This window comes from Monodelphis domestica, chromosome 5 (genome assembly GCF_027887165.1).
Source record: "Monodelphis domestica isolate mMonDom1 chromosome 5, mMonDom1.pri, whole genome shotgun sequence".
In the NCBI taxonomy this organism is placed as follows: domain Eukaryota; kingdom Metazoa; phylum Chordata; class Mammalia; order Didelphimorphia; family Didelphidae; genus Monodelphis; species Monodelphis domestica.
The window spans coordinates 141,244,205-141,257,281 of record NC_077231.1 but is presented as its reverse complement, the minus strand read 5'-3'; the positions used below and the strand labels follow the sequence as shown (position 1 = coordinate 141,257,281).

Genomic DNA, 13,077 nt, shown 5'->3' with positions numbered 1-13,077 from the left:
GCAGTTGAAAAAGGAAATCAGGTCAACTTTATTAGAGCGATGACAAAAAATAAACAAATGGGACTTGGAATCTAGGAGATAAAAGAAGGTTTTGTGTTTATTAGAGAGAAGGAGAGTAGTATCAGAAGAATCTGGAAGTCACTGGGTGGCGGATAATTTGTATTAAGGAAAAACAGAAGGCAGAATAGTATACAAATGACCTGGAGTCCAAATTTCAGAAATTTGTTCTAGGAAATTTCTTAATAATTTTATTTTCAGAAGTATAATATTATTGGTTCAAATAGTAAGTAGGATATGCAAAAGATAGAAGTACTAATTTCAGCCCTCTCCCTAAAATTTGATAATATATAATATATAAATAATACTGTATATCATAATATATATGTATATATTTCTGCTTCAGTAGACCCTCCTCTCTCTTCTGCTGCCAGCTTCTAGTGCTTCCTCCTTTTAAAGTTACCTTTTATCCATTTTATATATGTGTTATATACCTCTGAATGTGTATGTGTGTGTATATACTGTCTCCCTCATTAGAATATAATCTCCTTGAGGGTGAAGCTTGTTTTATTTTTGTCTTTCCATCCCTGGTATTTAATATAGTGTCTGGTACTTAGTAGTTGTTTAATAAATGTTTGTTGATTGATTTCTCATCAGAAACCTCATTTATGAGGATACTTAAATAGTAGAATTATGCATTTTTAAAAACAATCATAATATTTTACTCTATGAGCAATCCTAGAAACTCACAAAAGAATCAATGATCTCTTGTTTCATTTCTTAATGGTTTAAATATTTGAGATTCATATTTTAGGAGGAACAATTTGAGGTAGGAGAGTGACTGATGAGTGTGGTGACAAGTTAGAGTGCAAACAAAAGTCAGGGGGAAGGGGACATCTCAATTGAAGTTTTACTTCCCCCTTGTCATCTAGTGTGCAAACAGTCCTGGAAGAACAATTTTTAATCTGACAGCAAAAATGTGAACTTCTGACCCATGGGATATCCAGGATATTCTGATGCTTGATTCCCTGTTCTGACATAGGTTGTCCCTATTTTCCACTTGCAGTGTTATTTTTTAAAAAAACTATTGGATAAGAGCCAAAACAGAGTTACTCATGAAGCTGATGGAAACAGTTTCTTCCCATAGCCAACTCATCGTCATAGAAACCAAAAATGGAAAAGCAACAAGAGTTATTGTAGCCAAGATGATCATAACCTTTGCTATCTTCTTTAAACCTAGCTTAAACCAAAATGGCCTCAATGGTAGAACTGGCCATATCAATGAGATCATAAATCCACTGAAGTATTGAAGCATGACGTCCAAGTAATCTTCTAAAACTTCTTTGCAATTATTTTTTGCCAAAATGCATTTTTTAAGGATTGATAACTTAGTCGCAGCTAACACACCCAATTTAGAAATATAATCCTTGGCTTCCTGAATAAATAGATAATTTTATTAGAAGTTAATGTTTATTAGGATGATTTTGCTTTTGCAGATATTAATCAGCCACTTTTTTTAAAAGGAAGATTTTTTCTAGGATTATAAGTACACAACGGCTTGGCAGGTTGAGGGTATCAGGTCTCTTGAGCTTGGGTGGTGGGAGGGGAAGGCACCAGGTTGTGTAAGGAGGAGCAAACTTGCCCAGGCCAGAAATGTGGCAGGTCAAAGCTCCCTTGCCCATCAGAGTGGGATAGAGCCTTGAGTGACTCCTACACTTCCAGTCTAGGGGAAATAGGGAGAAGAGGAAGGAAGGAAAAGGGATGGAAAGAAAGAAGGGAGGAAGGAAGGGGATGATGCTGGTACTTTTCACAGTAATAGGAAAGTTAAGAATAGAGGAGGGCTTTGGGGGACAGGTAATGAGTTCAGTTTTGGACATGGAGTTCAAGGTGACTGTGGGATGTAGTTTTGTAGATGGGATCGTATAGATATTTAATTCAGATAGATTCTTATTTTGTCTGTAGTCAGTTATTCTGTGTTTGTTAAAATAGAGTCAAGGTTTAGCTATCAGATGATATGCTGTTCCCCTGAAATAACTTTTGTTGATTTCCTGAATATGTTATTTCTCCATAATAGAAGATAAGCTGCTTGAGAGGCAGAACTATTTGTTTCTGTTTTTGTATCTCCCCTCCCCAAAAGAGGAAATGCTTGATAAACGCTTACTGGATGCTGAATGGGGAGTTCATAAAACAGTAGCCAGTCAAGAAGTATCCTTTTTTTTTTTTTATTAAAAGTTTAGTTGGTTCAAGGCACCACTGTGTTAAGTGCTGGACACCCAAGAAATCAGACCCCAACATCAAGGAGCTCAAATTATAATGAGGAAACAACATAAAAAAACAACAACTGTAGACTTAAAATGTAATGTAAGTGGAAGATAATCTCAGAGGGGAAACACCAATAGAGGAGGAGACTCTGGCAGAAGGTGAGATTATAGCTGAGTTATTTAGGAAGCCAAGAAGCAGAGCTGAGGTGGGAGAGTATTCCAGGCATGTGAGACAGTCATTGCAGCTTTGGAAATTATAAGTAGGCTAGTTTTGCTGGATTGTAGAGTATGTGAAGGGGAGTAAGGTATAGTAGGAACATTCAAAGTTAGGAGAGTCCTGGTTATAAAGAGCATTAAATGCCAAAAAATATAGTTTTATGTTGGATCTTGATATAAATAGGGAGCCACTGCAGTTTATGGAGGGAGGAGAAGGTGATAATCAGATTTTCACTTTAGGAAAGTGATTGTGACAGGTGAATGGAGAATGGATTGATGTGGAGAAAGACTAGAAGCAAGGAAAGCACTTGGGAGTCTATTTCAGTAGTCTAGGGAAGAGGAGATAAGGGTCTGCATGAGGGTGGGTGCTGGGTAAGTGGAGAAGAGTGGGAGAGAAGCTGTGAAGTTAAAATTGCAAAGACAAGACAACAGATGAGGCATGGGAAGTCAGTGAGTGAGAGTGAGGGGTAAAGGATGACACCTGGGTTATGAGCCTAGGGAGTCTGCTAGAATGGTGGTAACAGGAAGGTTCAGAAGAGAAAACTACTTGCAGGGAAAGATAATAAGTTCTGTTTTGGACATTCTGCATTTGAGAGAAGAACCAATAGTGGAGAGAAATTCTACAGCTCCATTCACTACTGGTAGAAACTTTACATTTTCCAAACCAGGACCCTGACTAAATGGGCAATGAAAGCAGCATAAGTACCATTTTTATAGATTAAACAAAGTTACAGAATTTAAAATATTGAGTTATCCCTAACTAATCTGTAGCGGGGGAACTCACTAGTTATTAAGTAGCTGAGTGTTGTGGGAAAAACTCATTCTAATAATTTAATTAGTAACCAAGAAATTGGTCACATAAATCTGCTTTAAAAAAATATTAGGCTTCGCCCATCCCTTTAGTTTCCCCATGAAAAGCTTCCCCTTTCTATCATCATTTACTATCCCATACCCGATTTCCTCTTGTGATGTTTACTTCTTTAATGTGCCTCAAACCCAGATCACTCTGGAGACTACAATTGGAAAGGTATGCTGCTGTTTGGCCTCCATGAAGTATTTCTGTCCATTTGCCAGGAAAGTAAGTTGTGGGTGGTTCCCTGGCATTGTTGGGCTCATAGATTATTCAGGTGCATGTCATTCAGCCTCTTAATTTCTTGATGCTGAAAGCAGATGGAGGTCATGTGATTTTGCTTGTCCTGCCTTTCCTTTGCCCCTAATTTTTGTTCAAGCCAGCTGTGCATGGAATGACTCAGAAATACCCTTATGTGGTTTTGCTTGATTGGAGCAGATCACTAAAAAGTTGGTATTTTCTAACTAGTCTTCTACTGGGGAATCTTTTGTGTGTGTAACTTTTCCCTCTTCATTCTCTGCCTCCCCTTCTTTAATTGTTTAATTTTTTTCTAGTAGTTAACTCCCTTTCTATGTTTTTTCTTGATTGGGCAGTCTAATGGCATGTCTAGCTATGAATGAATGAGTGAATGAATGAAAAAGCACTTACTAAGACTTGGCTAAGAGGCAAGCACTATGCTAAGTACTGATGATGTAGATAGGAAAGGGGGTCCCTGCCCTCAAGGATTTCACACTCTAATTGAAAGAAGTTAAGGCAGGAAAAAAAAAGTGCAGTTTCAGGGCAGATGCAAAGGCTTGAAAGTCTATGTAAAATTTTTTTTCAATGTTTATTGAATTTTTTTTAAGCCCTTTCCTTCTCTCTTAGAACCAATATCAATATCAGTTCCAAGGCAGAAGAGAGGTAAAGGCTAAGCAATGGGGCTTAAGCGACTTGCTCAGTGTCACACAGCTAGGAAATATCTAAGGCTAGACTTGAGCCCAGGACCTCTCCTCTCTATCCACTGAGCCACTTAGCTCTCTTTCATTGAGGTTTAAGAGATCATTCTGTGGGTGTTACTTTGTAAGGTACCACTCAGTTTTTTTTTTTTAAACCCTTACCTTCCATCTTGGAGTCAATACTGTGTATTGGCTCCAAGGCAGAAGAGTGGTAAGGGCTAGGCAATGGGGGTCAAGTGACTTGCCCAGGGTCACACAGCTAGGAAGTGGCTGAGGCCAGATTTGAACTAGGACCTCCCGTCTCTAGGACTGGCTCTCAATACACTGAGCTACCCAGCTGCCCCCTACCACTCAGTTTTGTAGGATAATTTAGGCCCTTCTGAATAAAAAGGACAGTAGGAAAGGGATTCTGGAGACATTTTTTATAACTCTATGATTTGTAATATTGCTTTAGGCAATGCTTCACTCCATACACCCTTGACTCCCACACCCAACCAAATTAATTCCAAGAATACAAACATAGTTTAGAAGTGAAGCCCTAGCCCTTTAGAAAGCAGAGTTGCATAGAGAAAAGTTAATATATGTCCAGAATTGTAAAGATCTCTGAGCTACCTCTGCTTGGTATACATTGGTGGGGATGCTTTTATTTATTTATTCATTCATTTATTTATTTTCAGAGGAATTGAATATTGAGACTGTTATATTGGCTATTGAGAATCACCAATATAGGAAAGGAATATCATCTTGAAGATAATTATGCAGAAGTTCTCCACTTTGATTTTATGCTTTTTTTGGTTGAATCTAATAATATATCTCAATTTTATCCATCAAAGGAAGTTGTCTAATTATATTCCTTATATATCCACCCCCCCCCCCAATTTACCTTTTGAGAAGTGCCATGATTTCAATCCAGCTGTATTTGCTTAACTGATTTACATTGAGATACATATATTTCTAGGTCATAGATGAGAAGGCCATAGCTAACATGAACTATTTAACCGTCTGCTTTTTTTCTTTTTTTTTTTAATGGGAAATGGATTGGCAAATATGTTTGGAAAAAGATATTCTAATGTCACGGGATGTTGACTACTGTTCTCCTACAGTAGATTAGGCAAAATGGTCCAGGGGAAAGAGCAGTCAGTAAATCCCACTTTTCAGTGACCCAAACTGAAAGAGATTTCCAGATGGTTCCCTGGAGTGTCATTCCCCATGCCTAATTTTTTAAAAAAAAATTTTATCTCTAGATATTCCATATGGTCTTTGGCTTCCTTCTTACTCATACCAATGACTCATCATTCATTATGTCTTTAGGAAAAGGAATTAGTTCCTCTGTGCTAAGAGCAGCTGTTGGTGTAGTGGTTAGAGCACTGAGCCTGGAATCAGGAAGACCTGAGTTCAAATGTGGCCTCAAACATTTACTAGCTATGTGATCCAGACTAATCTCAATGTCTTCAACTGTGGAATAGAGATCTCAATAGCTCCTATATCACAGAGCTGTTGTGAGGATGGCATGAGACAATGTCTGCGAAGTGCTTGGGACAGTGACTGGCACCTAGTAGGCACTATGTAAATATTAGCTCCTAGATTTAAAACTCCTTGAGGACAAGGGCCCTATATGAGTTTTTTTCGTTTCTCCCCCAGTCACCTTCTGCAATATATTGCATTTACAATAAGCATGTAATAAATGCTTGTTAGATGGATAAATGGATGAGAATGCATTTTACCATTTTCTGTGGCTGATAGAATATGTTTATCATAAATACTGAGAGTCTCCTATATTGCTTCTCCATTCTTCTAAGATAGCCTATTATGGTTAAAGAATCATGAAGGGATCAACTTTAATTTACAGTAGGGAGAAAGAGGCACTGGAGGGCTAAATCTCACTAGTTTGCTTTGGAATTCCTGGCCAATCACTTAACCTCTTTATTTCATTAATACAGAAATACAGGATTTCAGTTAAAAGGGACCATTTTGGGCAAATTTTCCTTGAGTTAAATCCTATTCTACAATATCTTCAACAACCTACCATTTGGCTTCCATGCTCACTATTGAATAACTCTAAATATTAGAAATGTTTCTTTTCTATCAAACTGAAACTTACCTCCCTAAAACTTCAGCCCATTGTTCTAAATTCTACCCCTGAGGTCAAGCAGAACAAGCTAATCCTCCTTCCACAAAACCACTCTTTAGACACTTGAACCCAGCTCTGACATCTTTCCCCACTCCAAGTCTTCTTTTCTGAATGCTAAATACCCCCAGTTCCTTTGATCAGTTTTCATGTGGCACATGAAAAGGCTCCCCAGATTGTCAATATCCTTTCTAAAATATAGTGTTTAGAACTGAACAAAATAGAGCAGTTGTGAGCTGAACAACAGGACCATATCACTTCCTTTTATTTGGGCACCATGGCTCTTAATGCAACCCAATGCAGCTTTTTCTATTTTGTTTATTGAACAGATAAGATTCCTGAAAACTCTTATACTAAATGGCAACCAATATTAACCTTCTAAATGAACATTATTGTTTCATAAGAGTAAAAAGAGTATAAAACACTATAAAATATATTAAATATGCATAGATACATTTGTTGTTCAATCATTTTCAGTTTAAAATTCTTGATCAGTTGAAATTCTTGATCAAGAGAAGTTACTGTGAAATAAACAAGTTTTATTGACTCCATTTTGGATCTTGGCAAAGATCTTGGAATGGTTTGCCATTTCCTTCTTCAGATTATTTTACAGATGAGGAAACTGAGGCAAATGTGTTAAATGACTTGCCCCCCCCCTTCCCATGAGTTAGAGAGTTGAGAGGGAGAGGAAAAGAGATATCTATATTTAATAAGAATTAGAATAAATATTTGAGGGGCAGCAAGGTAGCACTCTAGATAAAATACTGGGCCTGCTAGTCAGGAGAACATTTTTTTCCTGAGTTCAAATATAGCCTCAGACATTGCCTAGTTATCTGTGTGACCCTGGACAAATTGCTTAACTCATTTTGCCTCAGTTCTAACCTGTAAAATGATTTGGAGAAAGAAATGGCAACCCAATCCAGTGTCTTTGCCAAGAAAATTCCAAATGGGGTCATGAAACTGACATACAACTGAACAACTAAAAAGATTTGAACCCAGCTCTCCTTGCTCTGGTTTTCTTTCTACTATATTCCTTGGCCTTTCTGGCCTTGATAGATCTGAAGAAAAGGAAAATCAAATTTGTTCTCCTGGCTCTAGTGAGGGCCACATATAAATTGCCCTTGAAGAAAAAAAAAGTCTATTCTCTGAAAGGAAATGTGATTTCCTTTAGTTTTAGTGTCCAATAGCCCCTAGGAGAAGGATGTTTATCCTTAAATACAAATTAAATTTCCTTAGTATCCCTTTAAACCCATATTCTATTGTATTCTGCTAATTGGAGTAGGAAAATAATTACTCAACCTCTCCTACATAATCACCTTTGGTAAATTTGAAGCAGATGACCTGATACTTGAGAGCATTAAGGCAAAACTAAAAGAAAAAAAAAACTTTGACTTTGTTTCAAAATCTAAACAAAGGCCTCTACAAATATTGGTAGATGAGGATTTTTATTTTTTCTGCAGCCTTTGAAGGTACATGGCTTGTTGAGTGTTAGGCATCATAGTAATTATGGTCCACTAACAAGGAGCTTAAAGGTCCAAGATTAGGAATTTTGAATTATTTGTGTGTGTGTGTGTGTGTATGAGAGAGATTATTGATGGTCACATGAAATTTCAGTGCATTTTTTTTGTAGTCAAGATATCAGGATTTTAATTTCATTCTTGATCAAGAGAAACTACTGTGAAATAAAAATAATATATGTCACAAAGGGACAAATAATAGTTCCTAGTGATGACATGGCATACTCAGTGACTTTATGCCACATTCCATTATTAAAACAGGATTCCTCATTAATACTAAATTGTGGATGCTACTCTGAGATCACAAAGAAGGAACCTGGAGTGGGGTACCAAGTTTAACTTTCTGACTTTAAGCAGAACTTTGCCTATTCTATCCCAGAATACATATAAATGTGTATATATAAATAGTCAGCCCACTTGACAATTATGCTTCTGCTCTATTTCCAGATGATGTTGGCCCACCTCATTCCACAGAAATCAACAAAAATGAAACTTTTGCCAAGATAACTTTTAATCCTAGTATCATACAACAAGCCAAGATTGCCCAGAATGGCATTTTAGGGGATTTCATCATTAGATACGATGTGAACAGGGAGCAGAGAGTTGGGGACATTCAGGTAATGTGTTTATGATTTCAGTTTTAATGTTTGTTGTCTGCTCATTTCATTTGAACTCATCTGTTTAAATGCTATCTTGATGTCAGCTCATGTTCAGATGAGCTGCGCCATTTGTAATTCTTCAAGAAATCCATTGGCTTTCTCAAGATGATAGCTGTGGATGTGGCTCCATCCCCATGAGCCAAAGGTCCAGATTGTCTGTTTCCTTAAGCAGGAGACAAGCAGAACCAGTAATCTCTTTTGCTCTGTAGTATGGTTTATACAGGTATAACTTAAGTTTGATGTAGATATTAATCAAAGTAATTCTTCTGTGGCTAATTTGCCTTGAGATTTTCTTGCTTTAGAGAGTTGGTGGGCATGTCAGAATGGTATGATACATATTTAGAATGGACACTTAAGTACAAGAAATTTAAGCATAAGATGTTCACCATGTTAGATGCTAAGCAAATGTCTGGTGACAAAAATGGTTGAATTCTGAAGAGATTAGAACCAAAGGAAATTGGGTAACCCTATTAATTGATCAATAATTTTAAACTCTTTCTATGTGCCAGGAATTTATGCTAGATCCTGGAGATAGGAAATATTTTCTGCCCTCAAGTAGCTTACATTCTATCCTGGGAAATAATACGTACACATTTAAGTATATATAAGATTTATATATATTATGTATCAATATAAAATACATTTCTTTAAAGTTGTGATGATCAGTATCACCAATAACAGAGTGATTCTCTCCCCACACCAGTTGAATGATCCTTTCAGAGGGTTTGACTAGAGGACAGTTTGAATATTGGATTGGAATTTTGTACATGATATTAATAGCAGGTTCCCAGAAAACCAAGTCAGTGGCATTAGGAAACTCCAGAGAATATGTCCATTTTCATCTTCCCCTTTCTGTGACCTAAGTTCTGATGTTCATATCCTCCCTTCTCTGAAACAGGTTCTGGATGACTACTTTGTGCATTACTTTGCCCCCAAAGACCTCCCTCCTTTACCCAAGAATGTGGTGTTTGTCCTTGATAGCAGCGCATCTATGGTGGGAACCAAGCTTAGACAGGTGAGTAATGACTGGCTGCCTTGTGATACTTGGTTTTCTTCTCCCCCCACCCATGGACAATGATCTCCTCTGAGTAAAAATCCAGCTGTTGCTCAATATCATTAGACAGTGATAGTATACAGCCGATTTTGCTTAGAAACAACAATCTCTGTAACTAATTATGTTAAACTATTGTAATAAACCATCATTTCAGTACCATGGGATTGGGAGGGTGATGGGACTGGTTGAATCTAATCGAATCACATTCTGGCAATGATGAAACTAAGGTGACTGGTAGCATGAGGAATGTGACTGTGATAGGAATGTGGAAGAGGGATTAGACTTGTTCTCCATGGCCCTGGAGGGCAAAACTAGAAGCAATGAATGGAAGGCAAAGATGGGAAGATTTAGGTTTGATATGAGAAAAAATATACAAAAAGCCTAAGCACTAGAATTATCCAAATTGGAATGGTCTGTCTCAAGGGGGCATTGATTTCTTTGTTGATGGAAATATTCAAAGTTGGAAAATTCCTTTTTGAAGATGTTGCAGGGAGAATTCTGCATCAAGTAAAAATTGGACTGCGTAGCTTTTAAGGGCCATTATAACTTTTTGAGTTTCTGTGAAGGTAATGACTAGAGTCACTTCTGTCAAACTAAAAAACAAGTCAATTGACTCACACATTAACTTAGAAAGCCACAAACTAACATTACTTATAGTATATTTTTATTTTGCTGTTTCCCAATTACATTTTAATTTGGTTCCCTCAATTAGTTTGACAGCTCTAGATAAGAACATTGTTCAATAAATAATTATGCCTAGAGACTGAACCTTAAGAATATGAGTCCCAACTCAGCTCTCGCATTTAATATCTATGTGACATTGCATAGTGATTAGTGATAAACTTGGAGTCAAGAAGCTTGGAGTTCAAATCCTGCCCTGAGATAGTTACCAGCTACATGACTGTGGCCAATTCATGTAACTTCTCTGGGCCACTGTTTCCTCATATATAAAATGGGGATAATAATAGCACCTACCTCACAGGATTGCTGTGAGGATGAAATGAAATAATACATGTGAAATACTTTGCAAAACTTAAAGAGTTCTTACATAAATGTTAGCTAATTATTTCTTCGGGTCTCAGTTTCCTGAATTATAAAATAAGGGGGTTGGACTTGAGAATCCCTTAGCTCCTTCCAGCTATGAATCTGTGGTTCTAAAATACTGTGATGATCTATGGATTACATCAGAACATGGTTGTACCATTGTAGCGCATGATCTTGTGGCTGTATGTATATGCTCATTTCTCCTATTTCTCCCACCTCTTCTTTTACTCTGGAATAGTTAGTAAATTGGGCAACAAGGTGATAGAGTGGACTTGGAATCAGGAAGACCTGAATTCAAATCTAACCACAGATACTATCTGTGTGACCCTGGGCAAGTCACTTAACCCTATTTGCCTCAGTTTCTTCATCTGTAAAATGAGTTGGAGAAGAAATGACAAATTACTCCAGGATCTTTGCCAAGAAAAGGTCAGATTAGGTCAGAATTGGACAAGACAGAAAACAACACAATAGCAATTAAATCAAAGGTACTATTGCTACCTGACAGGATATGACAGATCAGTTTTCCTAAGGCTCCCCTTAGAATCCCAGTGACTCCTAGATCCAAAGTCTCTTCCCTATCCTCTATTCTCTTATACATGTGTATTCCCTAATAGACTATACTGTCTTGATGTCAGGAAGCATCTAATTTCTGTAGCCCTAGTGTCTGGCTCATAGCCAGATAATATGAATCTGAGCATGTCCTAGGAGCATTATTTTCCTGTCCCCCTCCTTGACCATCAGTACATTTTACATTTCAAGAGCCAGATGAGGAAGAGAAGCAACAGAATTAGACAGTCAATCAGGAAGCATTTATTAAGAACCTACTGTATGCCACAGTCATGCTAAGTGATGGAGATATCCACACACCCCACCCCGCCAAAGAGGAAAAGACAGTCATTGCCTTCAAATACTTCACAATCTTATGGTAGGGGGTGCAATAAGCAAACAAATTTGTACAGACAAGCTATATACAGGAAATATCAGAAATCATGAAAGGGGAAGCTCTAGAATTAAGAGGGGTTGGGAAGTGCTTCCTGCAGAGGATTGCACACTATTTAATTTCCTTCTTCTTCCTTGGTCACCGAGTTATTAGAACACCATTCTTCTCTAATCCCCAAAGCCCTGGCATGTAGGTTTTTGGCTATAAAGTTGAAGGGTGGCTGCTTTCCAGGAGAACCACCCCAACTTAGCCAAAAATCTGCCAGGGGCCTGTGAGCAATTTCTTCATGTAATTGCTGTCTTGAGTGGGTTCAAAAACTGCTGACTGTTTTAGCAGCTTTCAGCTTTTCCAAAGCTGCAGCATTCCAGGGGCTGTTGTTAATTGGTACTTCCTAGGGTAAAATGCTGCCACCTCTGCTGGGGAAGAGGACATTTGAGTTGCTCAACATGAAAGGTTTTCATGTGTTGAGAGCTTTAGCATTTCATAGAATCTCAGAGATGGAGGGGATCTCAAAAATTGTGTACTTCAACCCCTATTAAAGTGTGTCTTGGGGGCAGCTAGGTGGCTCAGTGGATTGAGAATCAGGCCCAGAGATGGGAGGTCCTGGGTTCAAATCTGGTCTCAGACACTTCATAGCTGTGTGACTCTGGGCAAGTCACTTAACCCCCATTGCCTAGTCCTTGCCACTCTTCTGCCTTAGAACCAATACACAGTATTGACTCCAAGACAGAAGGAAAGGGTTTAAAAAAAAGTGTGTCTCTTTTCTTCAACATCCTGGGAACAAATGCCTTGGTTGGATGGTTACTATGAAAGTCAGGTCAAGTGGCATGACACTGGATGTAGAGGACACTCAGTCTCTGTTGGGTACAGTTACTTTAGAAAGAAATAGTGCTTCTATGGCATGACCAAAGACTTTAGACCTCTCTCTCATCTAATTCGTGGGAGGAAGAAAGGTGAAAGATAGCTGGTATTACCCAGTGGCTTAGGGAATCAGGACCTGAGAGAAGAACATTATAGTGAGGGAACCCTGGAAGTGGTGGCACAGGGCTGGTTGAAGGATTTAGGCGTGACAGCAGAAGACCACAAGGCATGCCATCTGTGGGAAGAAAGTATAGTCTTACATCAGCTCCCTAAGTAAAAGCCATATCTGCCCCATCTGACTTTTTGTCCTGAGGGATAGAGAATGTATTATATTCTACATTTTTAGCCTCTATTAGAATATTTTTCCTTATGATGAGCTGGGATATGCCTCCTTGTAACTTTCCTACATTGTTCTTCACTATGTCCTTTGGGGACCATGCAAGACAAATTGAATTTTTCTTTTTAAATATGGGAAATATTTGAAATTTGAAAAATTTGAATATGACCATCATGTCCTAAATACTTTTCCAAAGGCATACCCATTTTCTCTCAATCTCATGAACTAAGTTGGAGAGTCTTAGTATTTCTCATCCTGATAAAGCCTGAAGCACTTTA

At 38.0% G+C, this 13,077-nt stretch overlaps 1 protein-coding gene across 2 annotated transcripts in view; it reads left to right on the top strand.

Moving 5' to 3' along the window:
• ITIH5 (inter-alpha-trypsin inhibitor heavy chain 5) overlaps positions 1 to 13,077 on the top strand; it is a 103,245-nt gene that overhangs the window by 29,751 nt on the left and 60,417 nt on the right. For both annotated transcript variants that reach the window (XM_003342007.4, XM_056799434.1), the window contains exons 6-7: positions 8,352 to 8,521; positions 9,462 to 9,578. In XM_003342007.4, coding sequence (XP_003342055.2) covers positions 8,352 to 8,521; positions 9,462 to 9,578 — 287 coding nt within the window. The remainder of the gene's footprint in view (positions 1 to 8,351; positions 8,522 to 9,461; positions 9,579 to 13,077) is intronic.